The 24,895-nt window shown below is 41.9% G+C and overlaps 1 protein-coding gene across 1 annotated transcript in view; it reads right to left on the bottom strand.

Moving 5' to 3' along the window:
- SLC35F1 (solute carrier family 35 member F1) overlaps positions 1-3,169 on the bottom strand; it is a gene marked incomplete at both ends in the record, with an annotated part of 422,151 nt that extends 418,982 nt beyond the window's left edge. The window contains one exon of the mRNA XM_080699714.1: positions 2,997-3,169. Coding sequence (XP_080555840.1) covers positions 2,997-3,169 — 173 coding nt within the window. The remainder of the gene's footprint in view (positions 1-2,996) is intronic.
- Positions 3,170-24,895: the final 21,726 nt, after the last annotated feature.

The raw sequence follows: 24,895 nt of genomic DNA, 5'->3' as shown, positions 1-24,895 counted from the left end.
GGGAGTGTAGCCTGGAGGTAGAAGGGTTTCCAGGAACCCCAGTACCACCATATATATATATATATATATATATATATATATATATATATATATATATATATATATCCAAAATACAATACAAAATACAAGCCCTTAAAGTATACAGACAGGAAATGGTGCTCTAGTGAAGAAGTAAAACAATTCTGGATCACGTAAGGTAGATTCTATTGAGGTAACATTACATCTTCATTCCAAGCTTTTGATAGCAAGTACCTTCTATTAATTATGAATCGGTACTTCTCTTTTTACCTGTCCCTAGCACAGCTATTTGTACATCTTCCTTTGGGTCGGCAGGTAGCTGTGACCCAGGGCAGGCAGTTCACCAGGGCTGCCCTGCTCCCAGTGTCCCCCTCCTGGTCTCAACACGCCATCCTATTCCTCGGTACTGCCCCTTTCAGCCAGCAGGAGAGTAACCACTGACAGCGGGCATCGCCCACTGGGACCATGAGGAGACTGCCCTGCCAGCTCACAGGAGCAGAACGCTGCCGACTACATTATCTGCATGCCAGTGGTTGGATGGACATTTTATATTGAGTCCTAGCTTCTGGATTTGGAACCAGATCCTTCTAGGAACTAAGTTGCTGTGTGCCAGGACACAACTAAAACAATGAGTGGGTAGGGAAACACAGGTGAGAGAAAGAGAATTAATGAAGAAGGCAAAGAAGAAAAGGGGGTTGAAAAAGAAGGAAAACAAAAGGTAAGTCGATCTTGAGGAGATATTGAGGAGATTAAGCTCTACAATCTCCTCTCCTTCACACTCTTACACGAGAACCCAGGCGTTCTGTAGCCACTGTGAATGATGTCGCAGATGGACACAATCCTGGCACAAAGGCCAAGCTCATCTGCATGCCAAAGAAATGATCCCATCAGCTTTTCCATGTTCCTCAGTCTTTTTACTAAAGATTGTCTGTCACAAGAGAAATATTTTTCCTTATCCTCTAAGTATAAGGTCAAGTCATTTGCCAAATACAAGATAAGATTTTGAAAATTCTGGAGAACTTCAAAGACAAATAAGTGGGTATTTTGTTTGTTTGTTTAAATTGAAAGGCTCTAATCCTAGAGTTCCATTTATGGCTATACCTAAGAAAAAATGTCATTAGCCCAACCTATGTCTAAGTTTCTTCTTTATACACGGGGAATAGTACAACTCATGTACAGGTTACCCAAGGCTTAGTAAAGCGCAAACCTCTATCCATGGTATGCTGCGCCTCCCCTCCCCTTCATTAATCTATGTTGCTTCCACAGATTCTCCCAAGTGAGGGTTGAATAAGTGAAAAAATGTGGAGTTTTCTACTCGTCCAAGTGTTTTCTTCAATACTGTCTTGTTCTCAAATTCATGGTAGGGGAGATAAGACAAGCATCACTAAACATATTTTGCAAATGAGTAAATCTAGACCCAAGGAGAGAAAACATGATTCTGTGGCAAGTCACATGGCTAGCTGGGAGCCAAGGCACGATGACCACCCAGGTCTCCTCCAGCCCACTGCAGTGATCTTGTCATCCTGCCAAGAAATCACCTGCACAGAGTCGATAATAACTTACAAATTAACAGAGACCAATGAACTAGGGCACAACTGTTTTCTAGTTTGATCAGAAAATAATGATTAAAAATATTTTGCTTAAAACTGCAGGTATTCACAAAGAACAGGAACCCCCCATGATATGTACTGAGCCAGCATCTTCTCGATTTATTTTACTCATTATTATTGAAATGTAATATTTTGGAACGTACTATGCTAAGCTACAAATGACAGGAAAGACTTGACTTTCAATTACTAACTCCTGTCTCACTGAAGGGTGAATTTCTTCTTCTATGATAATAAATGAAAGCATGAAGAAGTACTCATAAGTAAGTTATACACGGTAAGTCTTCGCAAGAGATTCTTGAATGGTCTGGGGTTTGCCATAAATAAATTAAACCACACTCCCCAGATGCCAAGCTCCTATTTCTATACATATTTGTGCTCTCCCCGGAGCTATCAGCCCCAAACAGTTCGGTGTGAATTCCTTGGGAAATCTCTGCTGCCCCCAAATAGTGCCACACACAAACCTGTACGAACAGAGCGAGCGGAAGGGTTACCCCTATATGCATGGAAAAGCAAGCAGGCTCACTCAAACAAAACACAAACCCCACTCGTACGTGATTTTTTAATATGTCATCTCGCCGACTGTTTTAAGTTACTCAGGTAGGAAAAGTCCCTTCCACATTACAGTTGAGTGAGGGGTGCCCGAGGAGGGGGCATTTTCATGTTTTCCGGGGAGCCTCCTTCTAAAACGCCTCGGTCCTCAATGGATCCACTACGCAGATTCCAGCACTGGAGGCGCAGGCGATCTTCTTGGCTTCAGCCAGCTTCAGAATAACCCGGCGCCTCCTGCTTACACGCTTCCCGCAACATTGTACACTTTGCATGGGTCTGGCGCAGGCCTCTAGCCTGGGTTACCCTGCTACAAGTCAGGAGGCGTCTGAGAGGTGGAAGCTGTTTCCCCTCCGGCCCCACGCCCTGGGAAAGGGGTCCGAGCCACGGGGCGATGCGGGCAGCTGCGAGGCCGGCGATTTCCCCGCCACCTCCGCAGCCTGGCGCCTTCCCGCCTCCGCCCTGGCCATGTCCACCGGTGCCCAGAGCGCAGAGCTGGGATGTGAGTGGGAAAGGGAAAGAAGTGAGGCACACGCGTGTGCGAGGCGTGAGTGCAGAGACACAGGGCAGCAGAGGCGCAAAGACCCCGCCTCTCCGCCAACTCGCTCCCGGACCCGCGGGCAGCGGCACTGGGGGGCTGCCCGCAGGACAAAGCTGCTGCGGCCTCTCTGCGAGCGTGGGGCGCGGCGCCGCCCGGGCTCCCCAGGCTCCCCCGGCCGCGACTGGTCCCCAAAGACCTCGGGCACTTCCGAGAGCCCGAGGGGACTCCGGGGCCGGACGCCCGCCGCCCGGTGCCCCGCGCCCTGGCCCGCGCGCCCTCACCTGTTCAGCACTTTGCGGATCCTCTGGCGCACGCCGGCCCGGGAGGAGGCGGACAGGCTCCCGCTGCCGCTGCCCTCGGCCGGCAGGTTCTCGATGGTGGTCACCACATGGTTCGGCGGCGCTGGCGGTGGCGGCGGCTGCAGCGGCGGCTGCGGCTGCTCCGGGGGGATCATCGCGGCGGAGGTGGCGGCGCGGCGGCGATCAGAAGGCGGCCGGGCGCATCGTGCGCCCGCTTCGGGCCCGGGAACGCGCAGAAGACCCGGCCGAGCGGCGCCGGTGCTGCCTGCGAAGGGGGAGCCCCGGGGATACCGCCCACCGGCTGATCACGCCCTCCTCCCCGCGAGCTGGAGCTGGAGAGCCAGCTGGAGAGCGAGCGCACCCTGGATCCCCGGCCGCCTGGCTCTTCCCGAGCCGACCCAAGTCCTGGCACGCCCCGCCAAGTGGCTGCGAAGGGTGTGCGCGGGGCGTGGAGCTGCGGGCTCTGCCCGCGGAGGAGGGATGGGGCTCCGGCTTCGCCTCCCCTCCGGGCGAGCAGTGGCAGTCAGTCCTGCTGGAGCCGCTGCAGCCCGTTCTCCGGCTCGCTCGCTCGCAAAGCTGCCGTCTGTGTCTCTCGGAGTGAGAGCCCGAGAGTGAACCTGGAGAGCCGGGCGGGGGCGCCGCGGCGGCGGCGGGGGCCGGGGCGGGGACCTGTGCGCTCTGCTCTCGCCAGAGGGCGCTCGGAGGGGCCTCAAAGGACCGACCCTCTTCTTCCCCAGGTCCACAGAGGCCGGTGGTTTATGTCCTGGTGATTATGGCGATTTTTTTTGTCTTTTGGTCGTTGGGTTTTAGGAGCAGACCAAGGACAGAGCATCTCTCAGGAGATGGCGGAGACTCCTCGCGCCTGCCAGGACGCTGCAGAATCCAGCACCACCGGCCCGGGACAGCGGCAGAACGCTGTGAAGGGCTGGCCCGATTAAAACCCCAAATTGAGTATACTAAATATTACGCCTACAGTCACCGTGATAGGCTTGGGGGAAATGGAAAGAGGAATTATTTATCATTAAGAATCCATTCGGGGATCTAAGAAAGGCAAATCCAACCAACCCCAAACGTCTCAGTTCGAGGCAATGTAGCACGCTGTGAAAGAAAGTAAACAGATTTGAGTTTCAGTGGCGCTAGTGAAACTTACTAGCAAAGAATCCTTAAGCAATTTCTTAAATTTTGAGAAGTTCTCTGTGCAAAAGGACTACTCATGTCTTTTTCCCAAAGATGCTGTAAGAGATAAGCCATCCAGCAGAAGAGCCTCATGGCTCCTTCAAGGTCCTCCACTTCCAACAGGGGAAATGCTGTGTGTCTGCCACAGAAATCTTAGCTCTGAACGGGATCATATTTCTACCAAAGGAAACCGACTCTGTCCTAGGCATTTCTTATACCTATGATCCAGATCCCAGTTAGTAATTGACTGTTAAAGGAGAAAGAATTCAATTATTCCTTCATATAGATTGCCTAGATAAGGATCTTGCAATGAAACATGATATGTGTTTACAGTATTTCAGAATAGGGAATTAATTGCCCTAAGTTTAATAGGAACCTTTGTTCATACAAAAGCTGATACCATCACTGAACCTAAATGCTCTAGAAACCAGCAAATAAAAATACTGACCAAAGGATCCGCCATAGAGCTGAGCACAATGGTGCGAGTCAGTAATCCCAATATTTGGACGACTTAGACAGAAGGATTGAACGCTTAAGGTCAGTCTCAGGACCTCAGTGAGTCCCTTTTAAAAATAAAAAGTAAAATAAGGATGGGGGTCAATCTCAGAGGTAGAACACCCCTTGATTCAATCCCCAGTACCAAGAAAAAAGACAGAAAGAAAGAAAGAAAGAAAGAAAGAAAGAAAGAAGTGTCAGTATATCAAAATAATGTATCTGACATTAAATTAATCAGAAAAGATTTAGGGAGGTCCTACTTTCCTTTTTCTGCTATAAGAGTCTTGTTTGACTCCCTGATCTCAAAATACACACCCCGCAAACTTTTATCAAAAGAAGGGGGGAAGCTGGGCATGGTGGCACTTGCCTGTAAACCCAGTACTTGGGAGGCTGAGACAGGAGGATGTAGTTTTGAGACCAGCCTCAGCAACCTAGCAAGACTCTGTTTAAAAATTTAAAATAATTAAAAGGGCTAGGGTATAGCTTAGAGGTAGAATGCTCCTGCGTTCAATCCCCAGTACCACATAAAGGAGAGGAGATAAAGCAGTAGGTCAAAGATCTCTATGGAGTTTTGCTCTAGTGGCACATGGGTCCCAGGGTCATACTGCTCAATTTACATCTTCCTGAGCAGTGTAGTTGACGATGTGATCTATTGCAAAATTTCACTGAGCAGAGTTCTTCTACTTATACTATTACATCACCTGAGTATCTCTTAAGACACATCTTGGTTCTGCTGGTTTCTTTGGGAAAGAAGAAGTTGCAATCAGCTATTTATCCTTCCATCCTGCTCATTTTGAAAGCATTTCACTCATGTAGGGAAGGGTAGAATCTGGCCTCAGTTTCAGACCTCAGAGTCACCAGGCATTTTGATTAATTTGTTTAGCAAAGACTGCACCTGTCCATTGTATAGGGAAAAGCTTCAGAGTCCTGGTCCAAAAGCGACTGATGATTCTCCCCCAAATGCTGAACACTTGCCTAGAATTGCCTGTGCTGCTACAAATGCCCAGTGGCCCATACACTTTCCCTCTGCCACTCTCATAATATTTTTCTTTCTCCTAATTCTGATTGAATTTATTCCATACACACTACTAAATACATGGCATCTACAATGATAGAGCTTTAGAGTTTTGATTCACATAATTGAACTCAGAATAGAAGCGAGCTAAGCAAAACAGGTAGGAAATTTGTGAAGAGAAGGAATCTGAGAGGAATAGAATGGATTTGTCTTCACACCTGCATATAAGAAATGAATTGAGCCAGGCGTGGCAGCACATGCCTGAGATCCCAGTACTTGGGATGCTGAGACAGGAGGATCACAGGTTTGAAGGCAGCCTCAGTGACTTATCAAGGCTCTTGGCAACTTAGTGAAATCTTGTTTCAAAATAAAAGAACAAAATAAGGCTGGAGCATTAACTTGGATGTAGAATGCCCCTGGGTTTAATACCCAGCACCACACACAAATAAATAAATAAATAAATAAATAAATAAATAAATAAATAAATAAATAAAATATCAAAGCATAGAATTTCAGTGAGCACTTTTGATCAAGGAAGACAGTCTATAAATGGTATTAATCATTATAAAAATATATACAAAGCAGGAAAATAGTAGACAACAGGTTTCATAGACTGTCCACACATTTTATACTATGTTTCTGCTTGTTTATGTAATTTTTTATTTTGCATCTTGGAAACTTAGTCTTTTGGGTTAAACTCAGAATATTGTTTACAGGTTATAAATGACCTTTCTTACTCAGAGAGACGGAAAGTTAGGGAATGAGATTAGTATTAGTTATTGTGAATAATAGCTAATTTTTCAGGTCAGACTACATTTTGATAGGTTGAAATTTCTGTATTATTTGCAAAGTGTTTTGTTTCTAAAAGCACAGTATGGTAAATCATTGTTACAATAACATGGTATGTCTCTGTCAACAGGAAGCTTGCCATATTCAGTAAAGCAACTGATTGAGTAATGTCCGTTTCCTTAAATATATCAGTATAATTTCAATATCTCAAAAAATTGGCAAAAATATCTGTAGAGGAATGGGGTTGTAGCTCAGTGGTAGAGCACTTGCCAGTATGTGCAAGGCCCTGGCTTTGATCTGAAGGAAGGAAGAAAGGAGGGAAGGAAGGAAGGAAGGAAGGAGGGAGGGAGGGAGGGAGGGAAGGAAGGAAGGGCAAAGGAAAGAAGGAAGGAAGGAAGGAAGGAAGGAAGGAAGGAAGGAAGGAAGGAAGGAAGGAAGGGCTGCCCCAGAAACTCTGTTTTTAAATATTATAATCAGTTATCAATTATCTGTGTATAGGAAAGGAAAATCCTCACATAAACCTCAGTTGTCATTTTCAGCTGATAACTTCAACAACTTCTCCCTCTAAACAATTTAAGCAGTAAAAGTATTTATGTAAATTTTGGGGAAATTGTAGTAACTCTTGTTCATAATTGACATACTGACTTGGTGGCTGGGTAGACATAATGTTTTGATAAAAATTGGGTATAATGTAATCTCAGTTCTGATTCTAGCTGTGTTGACTGGCTGGATTAATTTTAGACAATTCTCTTAAACTTTCTGAGCATCGGTTTCCTCATCTATAAAAATGGTGATGGTAATACAGATTAGCAATAATTTATATAAAGGATTTGACATAAAATGCACTTTTATTATTTATTTTTATTTTTTATTCCTTATTGGTGCATTGTAGCCATACATCTTAATGGAGTATAAGATGATAGAGGTATACATGCACACATCAGCCAATTAGCCTTTACCCAATTCCCACCCCATTTCCTTCCCCCTCCCTCCTTCTCATGTTTGGCTTAGTGATTGACATTTATATGCTTGTTAATGTACATCACGTACATTAGGGAATTTCTCTGTTCCCTCCCCCCATCCCCCTAAGTTAGGTCACCTTATTTGCTCATCTATAGTATCTTATTTTTTGTCTAGAGTTCCTCCTGTGACCCATGTTCTCCATAGCTTCCGCATATTAGGGAAGGCATCTGATTTCTAATTTTTTGTGACCGACGAATCTCATTTAGCCTAATGTTCTCCAGTTCTGTCCATTCCCCTTAAATGACATACTTGTGTTTTTCTTTATGGATGAGTAAAATTCAACTATGTATATATCCTATAGTTTTGTAATCCATTCATCTGCTTATGGACATCTTGGCTGGTTCCATAGTTTAGCAATTGTGAATTATGCAGCTCTGAGCACAGACACACATGCATTAGTTTGGTAGTTTTATTTCCATTCTTTTGGGTAGGGATAGAGGTTGGAATTTAGGTTGAGCCATGGCAGGAAATTGGTAAGCCACAGACAATTAGTAGAGACCCTAGAAATAAGAACCTTTGTCATTAGCAGTAAGGGCTATGTCCTAGGACTAAGGACAAAACTATAGACCTTCCCTCGGCAGCATAAAGGAGATGCACTGGCAACTTGATTGCCTTTCTAATTAAAAATTAATACTCTTTAAAAAAAAAAACACCACCCCAAATCTCTATAAAGCTGCATCTACACATCCAGTAATTAATCAGAAATCACAGCCAGGCATGGTGGCACACACTTATAATCTCAGCATTTGGGAGGCTGAGACCAGAGGATTTCAGTTTGTGGACACCTTCAGCTACTTAGTGAGGCCCTCTGCAACTTAGTGAGACCCTGTTTCAAAATAAAGAATAAAAAAAATAGGGCAGGGGGTGTAGCTTGGAGGTCGAATACCCTTGGGTTCCATCCCCAGGCCCGCAAAAAAAAAAAAAAAAAAAAAGAAAGAAAGAAAGAAAAAAGGAAGGAAGGAAGGAAGGAAGGAAGGAAGGAAGGAAGGAAGTCACTATAGTGGCAAAAATGCATGGAAAATTTTTGAGCAATAATAAATACCAGGGATTAGCAAATGTTTACTGCAAGTGCTAAGTAAATAGCACTTGGGTTTTGTAGACCATACAGTACCTGTTGCAACTACTCTGTGGCAACTTCTTTGCTACAAACTGTGAATATGGCCATAGACAATAAGTAAATAAGTGAAGGTGGCCATGTTTCACTAAAACTTAATTTATTGATGAACACTGATGGACATGTAGTTTCCACATGTCAAGAAATATTCTCTTTATTTTGAAATCATCCAAAAATGTATAAACTCCTCTAGATTTGAGAAAGCTATGTAAGAGCAAACAATACCCATCATAAATATAGATACAAAAATCCTCAGCAAAATATAGGAAATGAATCTCCACAACATATAAAATATATATTTTTATCATGATATATATAACCAAGTGAGAAATATCCTATAAATGTAAGATTTTTTGTGCTTTTATTGGTACTGTGTAATTATACATCATAGTGAGGCTCAAAATAATACAAACATAAATAGACATAGCACTTGGTGTATTTCCTTCCACAGCCCACCCCGTTTCCCGATTCCCTCCCTATACTTGTAAGGTGGTAAGGTTGGCAATGATACCTTCCTATGGGGACAAAGCATTATTTGAACTGTTTCCTTCCTCATTTTCCTTTTTGTTTTCTCCCCTACCCTTCCTCAATTTCCTTTTCACTATTCTAATGGTAATGGTATGTCTCCTCATTTATGTAAAGTCCCTTTTTTCTTCTTTTTTTTTTTTTTTTTTTAGTGGTGGTACTGGGGTTCCTGGAAACCCTTCTACCTCCGGGCTACACTCCCAGACCTATTTTATATTTTTTATTTGGAAACAGGGTCTCTCTCAAGCCAGCGAGGCTGGCTCTGAACCTGCGTGATTCTCCTGTCTCTGCCTCCCAAGTGCAGGGATTACAAGTGTGCACCACCATGCCCGGCATGTAAAGTCCCTTTTTATTTTTGTTTTCCCTCTAGCTTCAACATATGAGAGAAAACACGTGATCCTTGATTTTTCTGAGACTGGCTAATTTTAGAATAATATTCTCTAGAATATTGCCGGGTGTGGTGGCGCATGCTTATAATCCCAGTATTAAGGAAGATGAAAGCAGAGGATCACAGTTCGTGGACAGCCTCAGCTACTACTTAGTGAGGCCCTTTGCAACTCAGTGAGACCCTGTTTCAAAATAAAGAGTACAAAATAGGGCTGAGGATATAGCTCAGAGGTAGAATGCCCCTGGGTTCCATCCCCAGTCTGAAAAAAAAAATCCTCTATAACGCAAGATTATTTTTACATCTAAAAATTGGTTAATATAATATGACACATTAGTAGAGTGAAGAACAAAATCTTCATGAGTACTTGACAAAATTCAACATCTTTACATGATAAAATCTAAAAAAAATATCTTGTAAGAGAAAGGAACTTCCTTAATTTGAAAGAATGGTTACAAAAAACTTACAGTGACAATGATATTTAATGTTTAAAGATTAAATGCCTTCCGAGATAAGGAACAAATGCCTTCTGAGGTAAGGAACAAACAAAGAATATCTCCTCTCACCACTTTTATTCAAAATGATACTGGAGGATTTAGCCAGTTCAGGCAGCAAGAAAAAGTAAAGAAAGGAGAAAGAAAAATAAACATATCTCTATTCCCAAATAATATTATCCTTTCTATAGGATATCTCAAGGAATCCAGAAAAATATACTGTTAAAGATAATAGACATATACAGGAAGGTTGTAGGATATAAGGTCAATATACAAATATCAATTCTATGTGTATACACTAGCAATACACAAGTTAAAATGAAACTAAAAAGCAGTTGTACATGCAATAGCATCAAAAAGAATCAAACACTTAGAAATGAATTTTAAAAAATAATATCAAAACCCTGGAACAGCCGAGGCCCGGGTCGTGGGACTCTGGGCCCTGGGCCAGACCGCACGTACACACCAGACCCCTGAAGAAACTGGGCCCAGTACCCCGGGTCCCGGGCAGGGGTTGCACGGGGCACGCCAGCCAGGGCTCAGGTCGCGGGACTCTGGGCCCCAGGCCAGACTGCGTGTAGCACACCAGACCCATGGAGAAACCAGGCCCAGTAAGACCCTGGGTCCCAGGCAGGGGTCGGGTGGGGCACACCGGACCCCGGAACAGGTGGAGTAGTATGGAGCATGATGGACCCATGGGGAAACTGGGCCGGGTCACAGTGCTACTGAGTGCCTGATCCCACTACCTCCTCAAACCACACATACTGTCTTCTCTTATTGAGAAAAAAAAAAAAAAAAGGAAAAGAAAAGGAAAAAAGAAAAATATCAGAGAGGGCTTAAGAAGGCCATGGCAGATGCCAGGATACTGGAGATGCAGACAAAACTTATCCAAATGCACTGGAACTTATGGAAAAATTCCCCGTGAAGGAGGACTGCTGTTTCTCTATATTGTTAAGAATCTTGGACATCACGTGTAAGGAGAGAGTTTAGCGAAGACCAAGGAGAAAGGTGATATTGAAAGCGGTCTACACGATGGCAGTGGAGACTTGTATTCAGGAGAAGCAGAAATCAGATCCTACCAACCTTATTTTTTTTGGAGAAATTACACCAAATGTCCAATGTTACCATCGTGCATGCTTAGGAACACTGGACAACATTCAGAGTGGAAAAAGAGCTTGGGAAAGATTTGAAATGGTGGAGGCAGTGGCAATGGCAGTGACCAGTACTCAGGGGAGGCAGAGATCTGATGCATTACACCAGGAACCTTTGAAATAATAACCCCAGAGGCAGAATGCTACCACCATGCACCCTCAAAAACGTGGGACAATTGGTTGGGCGAAGAGGGTGCTTGGATTGGAGCCTGCCGAGGGGTGAGGCCGGCGATGGACACAGCAAAGCTGGGATCGAAGCCTGCCGTGAGGCAAGGCCAGTGCTGGAGCTTCGAGGCAGTGACCGGAGCCTGCCGAGGAGATAGGCCAGTGCCTGGGCCAATGGCCGACATCGGAGCTTGCCGTGAGGCAAGGCCACTACTGGGGCCTCTGAGGCCAAGATCGGAGCCTGCCAAGGGGTTAGGCTGATGCTGGGGCCAGTGAGGCCGGGATCGGAGCCTGCTGTGAGGCAAGGCCGATGCTGGGGCCTTCAAGGCCGGGATCAGAGCCTGCCGAGGGGTTAGGCTGGTGACAGGGCCAGCAAGGCCAGGATCGGAGCTCACCGTGAGGAAAGGCCGGTGCTGGGGCCTCCGAGACCTGGATTGGAGCCTGCCAAGGGGTTAGGCTGGTGCTGGGGCCAGCAAGGCTGGCATCAGAGTCTTCCATGAGGCAAGGCCGGTGCTGGGGCCTCCGAGGCCAGGATAAGAGCCTGCCGAGGGGTTAGGCCAGTGCCGGAGCCAAGGGCCAGCATCGGAGCCTGCCATGAGGGAAGGCCACTACTGGGGCCTCCAAGGCTGGGATCGGAGCCTGCCAAGGGGTTAGGCCGATGCTGGGGCCAGCGCCCAGCATCGGAGCCTGCCATGAGGCAAGGCCAGTGCTGGGGCCTCCGAGGCTGGGATAAGAGCCTGCTGAGGGGTTAGGCTGGTGCCGGGGCCAATGGCCTGCATCGGAGCCTTCTGTGAGGCAAGGCCGCTACTGAGGCTTCCGAGGCCAGGATCAGATCCTGCCGAGGGGTTAGACCGGTGCTGGGGCCAGCAAGGCCGGCATTGGAGCCTGCTGTGAGGCAAGGCGGGTGCTGAGGCCTCCGAGGCCGGGATCAGAGCCTGCCAAGGGGTTAGGCTGGTGCCGGGGCCAGCGGCTGGCATCGGAGCCTTCCATGAGGCAAGGCCGCTACTGAGGCCTCCGAGGCCGGATTGGAGCCTGCTGAGGGGTTAGACCAGTGCTGGGGCCAGCGAGGCCATCATCAGAGCCTGCTGTGAGGCAAGGCCAGTGCTAGGGCCTCCAAGGCTGGGATTGGAGCCTGCTGAGGGGTTAGGCTGGTGCTGGGGCCAGCAGCTGGCATTGGAGCCTTCCGTGAGGCAAGGCCGCTACTGAGGCCTCTGAGGCTGGGATCGGAGCCTGCCATGAGGCAAGGCCGGTGCTGGGGCCTCCGAGGCCAGGATAAGAGCCTGCTGAGGGGTTAGGCCAGTGCCGGGGCCAATGGTCGGCATCAAAGCTTTCCGTGAGGCAAGGCCGCTACTGAGGCCTCCGAGGCCAGATTGGAGCCTGTTGAGGGGTTAGGCCGGTGCTGGGGCCTCCAAGGCCGGGATCGGAGCCTGCTGAGGGGTTAGGCCGGTGCTGGGGCCAATGGCCAGCATTGGAGCCTGCCGTGAGGCAAGGCCGCTACTAGGGCCTCCGAGGCCTGGATCGGAGCCAGCTGAGGGGTTAGGCTGATGTCAGGGCCAGCGATACCAGAATCAGGGCCTCCCATGAGGCAAGGCCGCTGCTTGAGCCAGCGAGGTCTGGATCAGTCCACCAGGTAGCCAGGCTACTACTGGGGCCGTCAAGAGTGGGATCGGTACTTGCAACGCGGCATGCACAGAGAAATATCGCAGAAAATAAAAATCAGATGCTTCCCCTAATCAACAAAAACTAGGAGGAAAGGGGCAACAGGAAGAGGTCAAGCTATAGAAAGGGCCCTATAGTGAAGCAACTAAGGTGACCAATCAGAGGTATGGAATAGGGGAGGATGGAGCCTCTTTAAAACGCAGTAGGTACATAAATGTATCAAAGTTAATCACCAAACAAGCATGCGATCGAGGGAGGGGGAGAGAATGGGATGGGGGCTGGATGAGGGCTAATTGGATGATGTGTGCTTGTATATCCTCTCAAGTCTTGTATTCCAATGTGATATATGATTACAATGCACCAATAAAAAAATAATAAAATAAAATAAATTTAAAAAAATAAAAAAATAAATGTCCATATCTAAAAATAAAGTAGAAGAAAACAAGAAAAAAATAAAAAATAATATCAGATGTTTATGGGAAAAAAATCACAAGATATTACCTCAATAAATTTAAAAAATCTAATAAAATAAGAGATATTCTATATTTATTAATGGAGGACAAAATGTTAAGATAATACTATGGTTATATGTACTTTATGTCTCAAAGATTCACCTGATGAATACTTGGTCCTTGGTACAGTTGTGTTGTGAGGTGGTAAAACCTTTAAAAAGAAGTTAAGTAATTAGGGAAACCATCTTCAGATAGGATTAGTGATGGATTTTCAGAACGAGTGCTTGTGAGAGTGAGTTTTGTTATAAAATAGCAAGACTGGCTTCTTCTCATTCTTTGGTTTCCTATCTCACCATATGATCTCTCCCTCTAGTACCTGCTCCCACCATGATGCCTTCTGCCATGTTGAATTAAGAGAACCCTCACCAAAGGCCAAGCTGATGGGAATACCCAATTTGGATGTGCCACCTCCAAAACTTTGAACTAAATACACCTCTTTTCTTTATATATTACTTCATATACAAAATACCTTCGGGATTTTGTTAAAGCAGCATAAAATTGACTAATACAAATGATAATGTTCTTCAAACATATCTAGAGATTTCATACAATCTCTACAAAAAAATCCCATCAGGAGTATTTTTCTTTCAAGCTGGTCCTAAAATTTGTATGGAAATGCAATGCTTTTTGGTTAGCCAACACGATTTTCAAACAAGTTGTAGGACTTTGACTTCCTGCCTTCAAAATTTACAGTAATATTATGGTTATCCAGATAGCATGATATTGGCAAAGGGATAGACATATAGATCAATGGAACAGAATTGAGAGTCCAGAAATAAATCTTTATATTTATAGTCAATTGATTGGTTTGCCAAGACAATTCATTGGGAGAAATGATAATCATTCAAAACATAGTACTTAGACAACTAACTGAATACCCACATACAAAGATTAACTTGGACTTTGACTTCATAAGATATAAAAAAATAATTTGAATTTAAATGAAAATCTTACAGTAATAGAAATTTTAGGATAACATATAGAATAAAATCTATGAGTTCCTGAGTTAGAAAAAGCTTTTTTTGATAAAGCACCCAAAGCATGGTCCATTCTCAAATAGACAAAAATGTTGATGAAGCAGCCCTCATCAAATTTCAAGATTTTGTGTGTGTATGTGATACTGGAGATTGAAGTTGTAGTGACCCCGGGAAGAACCCAGAGAACACACAAACTTCTGAAATCATGGGAAAGAGGAAGATCAAATCAGGAATATAACTGTATAAATAATACAGGACCTTCGAAAATAATTTAGAGAAAGTCTAAAAGAAATAAACAATGCAATCATTGAAGTAAAGGCCTCAATTCAAAGTATAAACAATCAAGCAGGGCGTGGTAGCACACGCTTGTAATCCCCGCGCTTGGGAGGCAGAGACAGGAAGATCACGCAGGTTTGAAGCCAGCCACGCGCGCTGGCTTAGGAGACCCTATTTCCAAATAAAAATGTAAAAATAGGTCTGGGAGTGTAGCCCAGAGGTAGAAGGGCTTCCAGGAACCCCAGTACCACCAAAATAAAAAAAGTATAAACAATCAATTAGAACACACGGAGAGTAGAATCTCACTCCTAGAAGACGATCACTCCAAAAATGAATGCATAGTTTATAATTTAGAAAAAAAAAACTGACAGCAGGAATTTGACATTGAAGAAATATGGGCCCATTTTAAGAGAGCTAACTTAAGAATAATCGGAATAGAGGAAGAAAAAGAAGGTGAAACCAAAGGGATCAATGATCTCTTCAAAGAAATAATAGCAGAAAATTTTCCAAACATAGAGCAAGAGATCGATATACAGGTCCAGGAAACTTATAGAACTCCCTTTAGACAGGATCAGAGAAGAGGTTCCCCATGCCACATAATTGTCAAAATGACTAATGTGGAAGCCAAGCAGAGAATCTTAAAGGCAACAAAAACAAAAGGCCAAGTGACATTCAGAGGCAAACCAATTAGAATCACTCCAGAATTCCCAAACCAAGCCATGAAAGCCAGAAGGGCTTGGAGTAACATATTCCAAACTGGGAAAGAAAGCAATTTCCAGCCAAAACTTTCCTACCCAGCAAAACTATCTATCAAATTAGATGGGGAAATAAGAAGCTTCCATGACAAACAGCAACTGAAGGAATTTATGTCCTCAAAACCAGCACTAGAGAAAATACTCAAAGAGATTAAATACAAAGAAGAAATCGGTAATACACACCAGAACCAAAGAAACAAGATTTTTCATCCAGCAGACAACCAAGCGAAGAAGAATAAACAGTATCTCAAACAGAAATAAAATCTTAACATGTTAGGAATTAAACTTATCTCTCAATAATCACACTGAATGTAAATGGCCTCAACTCCCCAATAAAAAGACATAAAGTGGCAAAATGGATTAAAAACCAGAATCCATCTATCTGCTGCTTACAAGAAACACACCTTACAACTAAAGATAGGAACAAAGTCAAGGTAAAGGGCTAGAGCAAGGTAATCGATGCTAACAGAACTCAAAGGCAAGCAGGAGTAGCAATTATGATATCAGACAAGTTAGACTTCAAACCCAAACTTATTAGAAGAAACAAAGAAGGACATATTTTACTGGTAAAAGGAATAATCCCACAAGAAGAAATAACTAATCAACATCTATGCCCCAAACATAGGTTGTAGCTACTTTTATAAATCAAACTCTTTGTGACATCAAGTCACACATAAATCCCAATACAATAATACAGGGAGACTTCAAAACACCTCTCACAACATTATACCGATCTTCCAGACAAAATCTTAGTAAAGATGACTCAGAACTAAAGAACACCATTAACCAAATGGACCTGTTGGACACATATAGAATATTTTACCCAACTACAGTGGAGTTTACATTTTTCTCAGCTGCTCACAGAACCTTCTCCAAAATAGATCACATCCTGGGATGCAAAATGAGCACTAGCAAATTCAAAAAATGTTACATACTTCCCTGTGTCATTTCAGACCATAATGCAATGAAACTAGGAATCAACTACAAGAAGACCCAGAGAAACAACATAAACATGTGGAGGCTGAACACCACACTTCTGAATAAAGAATGGGTCATAGAAGATGTAAGAGGGAAAATCAAGAAATTTATAGAAACAAATGAAAATAAAGATACAACATATCAAAACCTCTGGGACACTTTGAAGGCAGTATTAAGAGGAAAATTTATAGCACTGAGTGCTCACATAAGAAAAACAGAAAATCTTCAAAAAAATAACCTAATGACACACCTCAAAGCCCTTGAAAAGCAGGAACAATTGAACCCCAAAAGCTGTAGAAGACAGGAAATAATTAAAATTAGAACAGAAATTAATGAAATAGAGAATAAAAAAAATACAGAAAATCAATAAAGCCAAAAGCTAGTTTCTTGAAAAAATTAACAAGATAGATAAACCACTAGCCAACCTAACTAAAAAAAAAGAGAATCAACCCAAATTATGAAGATAAGAGATGAAAAAGGAGACATTACTACTGACAGTGTAGAAATCCAGAGGATTATCAGAAACTACTTTGAAAAACTATACTCCAACAAAATGAAAAATCTGGAGGAAAGTGACAACTTCCTAGATAAATACAACCTTCCTAAAGTAAGTCAAAAGATAAAGAACACTTAACCCAACCAATAACAATCAAAGAGATTGAAACAGCAATAAAGAGCTTACCATCAAAGAAAAGCCCAGGACCAAATGGCTTTCCAAGTGAATTCTATAAAACCTTTATAGAAGAGCTAACCCCAATACTTCTCAAACTATTTCATGAAATAGAAAAAACCAGGACTCTCCCAAATACATTCTATCAAGCCAATATCACAATACCCAAACCGAATAAAGGCAGTTCAAGGAAGGAAAACTACAGGCCTATATCTCTGATAAACTTGGATGCAAAACTATTAAACAAAATACTAGCAACAAGCATTCAAAACCACATCAAAAAAATCATACACCATGACCAGGTAGGGTTCATCCCAGGGATGCAAGGCTAGTTCAACATATAAACAGAATCAAAGACAAAAATCACATGATCATTTCAACAGATGCAGAAAAAGTATGATAAAATCTAACATCCATTTATGATTAAAAAATCACTGCAGAGAATTGGAATAGAAGTAACATATCTCAACATCATTAAGGCAATCTACAATAAGCCCACCACCAACATCATATTAAATGGGGAAAAACTGCAACAATTCCCTCTAAAAACAGGAACGAGACAAGGATGTCCATTATCACCACTTCTCTTCAATATAGTACTAGAGACTCTAGCCAGAGCAATAAGGCAAGAAAAGGAAATCAAAGGAGTACAAATAGGAAAAGAAGAACTCAAACTTTCACTATTTGCAAATGACATACTATATTTAGGAAACCCAACAAAGTCAACCAAAAGGCTTATAGAACTGATCAACAAATTCAGCAAAGTGTCTGGATACAAAATCAATCTGAAAAAAATCAGAAGCTTTCCTGTACACCAACCATAAATCCACTGAAAAAGAAATTCAGTAAACACTTCCACTGAGGATCTCCCACAAAAAAAAAAATAAAATACTTAGGAATAAACTTAAACAAGGAGGTAAAAGATCTCTACAAAGAAAATTACAAAACAAGATCATTCATTACAGACATAGAAAAATTAGTCCTTAAATTTATTTGGAATAACAAAAAGCCCAGAATATCCAAAGTAGTTTTCAGCAACAAAAACCATGCAGGATGAATCACAATACCTGACTTTAAACTATACTACAAAGCCACATGCTGTGATAAAAAAACAGCATGGCACTTGCACAAAAACAGATATATAGACCAATGGAGCAGAATAGAAGACCCAGAAACAAGTCCACACACTTTCAGGCAATTGATTTTTGACAAAGGGGCCAAAAACATACACTGGAAAAAAGATAGCCTGTTCAACAAATGGTGTTGGCACAACTGGTTAACCCTGAGATTTCACCTAATTCCAACTAGAATGGTAATCATTCAAAACACAAACAACAACAGATGCTGGCGAGGATGTGGAGAAGTGGGAACTCTAAAACATTGTTGGTGGGATTGCAAATTAGTGCAACCACTTTGGAAAGCAGTATGGAGAATCCTCAGAAGAATGGAAACAAATCTACCAATTTATCCAGCAATACCACTTCTGGGTATCTACCCAAAAGAAAGTAAACCAAACCACCTAATTAATGCATGTGTATCTATGTTCATAGCTGCACAATTCACCATAGCCAAACTATGGAACCAGCCAAGATGTCCATCAACAGATTAATAGATTACAAAACTGTGGGATATGTACACAATGGAATTTTACTCAGCCATCAAAAAAAAAAAAAAAACACTCAATCGCATCATTTTCAGGGAAATGGATGGAACTGGAGGACATTATGCTAAGTGAGATTAATCAGTCACAAAAAAAAAAGAAATCAGATGCTTTCCCTAATATGTGAAAGCTAAGGAGAAATATGTGAAAGCTAAGGAGAAATGGGTCATAGGAGGAACTCTAGATGAAAAAGGAAATCCTATAGAGCAGCAAACAAGACAACCTAAAGGAGGGGATGGGAGAAGGGAAGACATTCTCTAAAACACACAATGTACTTAAACATATCGAAGTCAACCACTAAGCCAAGAAAGAGAAGGAGGGAATGGGGTGGAATTGGGTAGGGGTTTAATCGGTGATGTGTACATGTATGTATACACAAGTTTTTTACCCCAATATAATGTATGAATATAATGTACCAATAAAAATTTTTTAAATGTCTTAAGAAATTTGAAATATCATTTATATCTTTAGAAAGATAAGAGAAGATTTTACAAGCTTCAAACAAGACCAGATAAGCACACACAGAAATAAAATTCAGAAAATAAACTCAGAAATTAAAAGTGTTTAGAGGAATAAAGAACTCAGTAGGTGGTTTGCAAAATGAAGGTGATAACATATTTAAGAAATTTTTAAGAAAACAAATAAAGGTAGAATGTATGAAAATCCATGAAGAGAACCCAATATTTAAAAAGTAAATATTCCACATAAGATAGCAGAGAAATGGAAGGGAGAAAACATCAATGAAATAATTCAATAATTTCTTAGAACTGAAAAATATGAGTTGACAATCTGATTAGACCAAAAAGCAATAGATTAAAATAGACTACACTGAGTGCATTTTCATTAAAGTCTAATAATTTGAGAACAAAGAATATTCTTTAAGCTTCCAGAGAGAGGAAAAAACCAGAATGATTGTGTTCTTTATAGCAACAATAGAAAGTATAAAACAGTGGCACAGTGTTCATGACTCTGAAAAAAATTATTTTCATTTTTGGGTTTTGTACCCAGTCAAATTGTCAATTCACTGTGAAGATAAAGATATTTTCAGACTTGAAAGGTCTCAGAATCTTTCCCTTCTATGTATTTGTTGTCAGGAAGTTACTTTTTTAATGTGTTGTACCAAAACTACAGAGTAAATGAAGAAAGAGAAATAGGAACAGAGATTCGATACAGGAGAGAAGCAAAGGGAGTTGGGATGATTTTGAGAAATTACAAGATTACAGATATGCTCAAGTTACAGAGAATATGTCATCCACACTAGAAAATGTTAGAAGTTTCTGGGAGAGACATCTTTATAGAAATGAAGGTTATTTTCTATACTTCTTAAAAGTAAATTAAGACAACTGGCAAGTAATATTCAGTTTAATTTAATGACAATTTAAAAAGAAAATTTAAGCCTGGCGTGGTGGCGCACGCTTGTAATCCCAGCATTTGGGAGGCTGAGACCAGAGGATTGCGGTTCATGGCCAGCCTCGGCTACTTAATGAGGCCCTTCACAACTTAGTGAGACCCTGTTTCAAATTAAAGAATAAAAAAATCGGGCAGAGGGTGTAGCTCAGAGGTCAAATGCCCCTCAGACTCACAAAAAAAAAGAAGAAAAGAAAATTTAAGAAAGTGGTAATTATTAACTCTAACAATAACCAAGAGTTATTCAGGCAGGAGATGAGAGGTAATCATAATTCACTAATCGTCTAAGCTCTGAATAATATTTGCTGAGCCATGGCAGTATGAACACTAAATGTTGACCTAAATAAATTTATAACTATATTTGACTAATGAGAGGATAAAAATGATGCATGCAAATATTTAAGGAGAGGAAAATACAAAAGCTAATTCCACAAGTTTTATAGTGAGAAATCAATCAAATCAGCTAAGAGAACAGAAAGGGATTGCCTCTAAAATAGAAGGAGGAGGTTTTGCTTAAGAAATCACATAGAATTATTTGATACTTTATGTAGATTATAACTTTAACAAAAAAATAACATTTATTTTTAAAGAGAGGGAAATACAGAAGGGTAACCCTGACACAATTTTCCCCTCTCCATTAAGTTCTTGTCAAGGCAACTTCCCAAGGAAGTTGGAGTTAAAGGAGAAAATGGGGGTTGATAACATAGGCTGGGACCATTTCTTTCTTAATATAAGAAATCATTGCTATAGTAAATCTATAAGCAGATTCATTCATATGCTAATTTTTCTTCCATTCTTAGAAATGACTACATTTTCTTGACATGTAAACCTTTAATTTCCCAATAAATGAATTCAGCTATATTTCAACTAACATTTCTTGTCTTTAAGTTGACATAAAATGGTAAAATATTAGGTAAACAATAAGCCATTGTTTAGTTCACCTTTTTTATAAGCAAAGTGGGGAAGAGACTATTTTGTGGTTTGTTGTTTTCACTTTACAAATTAAAAGTTACATGTGGTTAAATTCATTCATTTAGCTGAATATAATATATTTTTCCATTCCCTTTAAGCTCATATAAGCCAATGGGCTCTTGAAATTCAATGGGGATAAATTATAGCATGTTGTACATCTTTCAACATTAAGTTATAGAACATTTAATAGGTGACTAATCTGCTGCCAACCCAGTAATAATTTTTTGTATTTTTAAACTTTTTATTTTTAAAGCATTTGTACTTATTCTCCCAATAAAAATAAATACCAAAAATATTTTTTTCTGTTATTTTTGCTTATCTGGAAGCCCAAATCTTATGCCCAACTCCAGGTTTTTGTTTTGTGGCTCAGATTAAAGAAAAACTTCTAACACGCACTTTCTACTGGATGGTGAATTTCAGATGCCAAAGCCTTCCTAAAGACCAATCTTTTCCAAGGCAAGTCAGTTAGTGCTGAACCCTGGCAAAAACAGAAGACTCTGGGAGCAGGATTAGTTACTTGTGTATTGATCCAGTCCTAAAATAATGTCTGTGTCACTCAAAACTGATGTTTTTCTTAGATCCAGTGGTCTTTCTTTTAATTCTTCCTTCACTCCCATAGTTCTTTTCATCACACACACACACACACACACACACACACACACACACAGAGTGCCTAATTAAGTAAGGATATCAAAATATCATAAACTTGGACCACCACCTCTGGTACCTTTATTCAAGAATTTAATTGTCTTCAACAATACTCACTTTCAAGTTCTTAATGCCATCCTTGCCAAACTTAGACATCTTGAGCCATGATGAGAATCACCTCCTTTCAAATTACCTTCCTTCCTTCCTTCTCCTTGATAAACTCCTACCTGACTGATTCCATTTGTCAACCTTTTCTGTGCATGTGCCTAGCTGCTGGCTGAATGGCACTGAAGGAGGACACAAAATCCTGCTAAATGATCGTTCCTCATTTCCACAGCCCACAAAACTCAAATAGGTGCACACACTCTCCAAAAACCCCATTCATGCTTCTTGCTGTATGTAATCTTCCTCTACATGTATCTTTTTTCTCTGAAAACTTTCTTCAGTCTCTCTTCCACCATCACTTTCAGCAGCTTTTTTCATTCTTCAGTAAGAAAAGAAGGCAGTCAGACAAAAGCTGCTTTGTCTTCCTACCACGGAAGCTGCTTACGTCTGTAGTCATCCTGTCTGCCTTTCCTCCTGGTACAATGAAGACAGCATTCTTCCTACTCTCAAAGGCTGACTGCACTAGTCAAGGTTCTCCAGAGAAACAGAAACAAAAGCCAAGAGGGTGTGTGTGTGTGTGTGTGTGTGTGTGTGTGTGTGTGAGAGAGAGAGAGAGAGAGAGAGAGAAAGAGAGAGAGAGAGAGACAGACAGACAGACAGACAGACAGACAGAGACTGAGACTCACATTAAGAAATTGGCTCCTGTGATTACGGAAGCTGGCCAGTCTGAGATCAGCAGGGTGGGCTCGGGGCTGGTGACCATTGAGGAGCAGATGTTACATTTCAAGTCTGAGGCCATCTGCTGGCTCTAGAACCCCTATAACTCCAAAAAGTCAGTCTCATCCTTCTCTCTGCCTCCCATGGCCATGCCCTAAACACCATTGATGAACCCAGACTCACATGGATTGATCCCTTTAAGTGTCCAGAACTTTAAACAAATAAATCATCCTCCCTCTATGTTCTGTGTGGTCAAATATATTGGGTTATAGCAGCAAGAATGCTGACTAAAACAATTGCTGAACTTATTCTCCTGAGCTGTAGATTCTTTCTGCTTCTGGAAAATATTTCTTTTCTTTTCTCCCAACTCCTTGGTTTACATCTCATGGCCAGGCCTCCTCCTCCCACTCCTCTTGCTCCTTCTCCTCTACCTCCTATAATTGCCTCTTAACTGTTGCTTATATCCTGGCCCTCTATTTTCTCATTTAGTGCATGATCCCTGGGTGTGCTCACTCACATATAAGGATTCAGTTGTCACTTACTACTTCCAATGGCTCCCTAAACCTGTGATGTCTCAGAACTATCTGATAATCCCTAATCTCAACACTTGATGTTCCAGAGACACATCAGAAAACTATGTCCCAACCTTCCTACATGCCTTCTCCTGGTGTGGTGGATTAAAATCATTTCTACTGGGTTACTCAAGCAAAGCCCTGGGAAATGGCTACACCACACCTTCCCACTCACACCACAGTAACCGCATCAAACCTAACCCATACGCCTGTCACACTCCAACCTGGACACTGAGTTGGGCTCCCTGTCTCAGTTTGATCTTGTCCCTAAACAGTCTCCACTGACTCACCAGTGTTCTATCAAAACACACACTTGATCCTGTCACTTCACTGCTATCAGTCTTCCACTGGATTACCCAGCTTTCAGGATAATGCTTAAATCCTTTGGCTTACCAAGTGACCACTCAGGTTCTATCATTTGCCAAAACTTGTAGCTTCAGTTTCTCTCATTCCCAGTATGAGCCTCATCTGCACAGTCAAACAGAAGCTCAGGCTCATGCCTTGCGGTGCTGCTTCCCACCTCTGGCTCCTCTCACAGGATGCTCACCCTGAGGGTCCTTCCCTTTTTTCTGGTCCAGCTGACACTTAATGTTCAAGAACTACTGCCAAGTCACCTCCTCCAGGAAGTCTGCCCTGATTCTGTAGCAGGTTTGGTACCCTCATCAGTGCATCCTTCTCTCTGCCTCCCATTGGCATGCCCTAAACACCACTGACGAACCAACTACAATGATACCATTGTAGTTGCATCATTGGTGCAACTACAGCGCTCTGAGTATACCAAGCACAGCATCCATTTTCTTACATGGTTCCCTGAAGACTCTAAACTCCACAAGCTAATGACCTTCCCTCCAGCCTTTAGTGCAGAACTGGCATGCAGTAAGGAGAGCAAAACTCACTGACAATGAAGATTTGGGCTCAGGGATTCGTCCTACATATCCTCAAAATTAAATAATGCTTTAAAAAGATTTATTTTTGCAGTACCAGGGATAGAATCCAAGGCCATTCTACCTCCGAGCTACACCCTGAGCTCTATTTTTTAGTTAATTTGAAACAAGGTCTCACTGAGTTACAAAGAGCCTCACTAAGTAGCTGAGGCTCCACGAACCCCGATTCTCCTGGCTCAGCCTCCCAAATACTGTCTCAGCCTTCCAAAAGTGTGCACCACCACGCCTGACTAAAAAAAAGATTTTTTTAAATAAAAAAAGAAAAAATAGAACCAGACCGTATATACTAGACTTCTTTTAAGGTTGAAGGGGAAAAGCTAACATGAAAGGAGATCTCTCCTGAAGAGACATATTCCCTACCCAAGTTAAAACACTTCCAAAAAAAAAAGGCAAAGGATTCTAGAAAATAATGCACTCAACTTTTAATTTAAACTGAAGTTATTTCTATAAACCCAGGATATTTTGCATATTTTTATTGTCCTAGACATAAGTAAATGACTCATTTACATAATGAAGCTGATAGAAAATTTAATATATTCAGATACTTTATATATGTTATTACCCTTCCCTAGAAGCAAAGAGCTATGTGTTGTTATATTTGTAATGCTGCTCACCGAAAAGAATAAAAAAGAGAGTTGGGCAATTACTTGGTGAAGGAAATTAGCATAAAGTTTCATAATCAAGTCAAGTAAGACTT

The sequence above is a fragment of the Muscardinus avellanarius genome (genome assembly GCF_963383645.1).
Source record: "Muscardinus avellanarius genome assembly, chromosome: 8".
Lineage (NCBI taxonomy): Eukaryota > Metazoa > Chordata > Mammalia > Rodentia > Gliridae > Muscardinus > Muscardinus avellanarius.
This window is presented reverse-complemented; position numbering and strand designations above follow the sequence as displayed.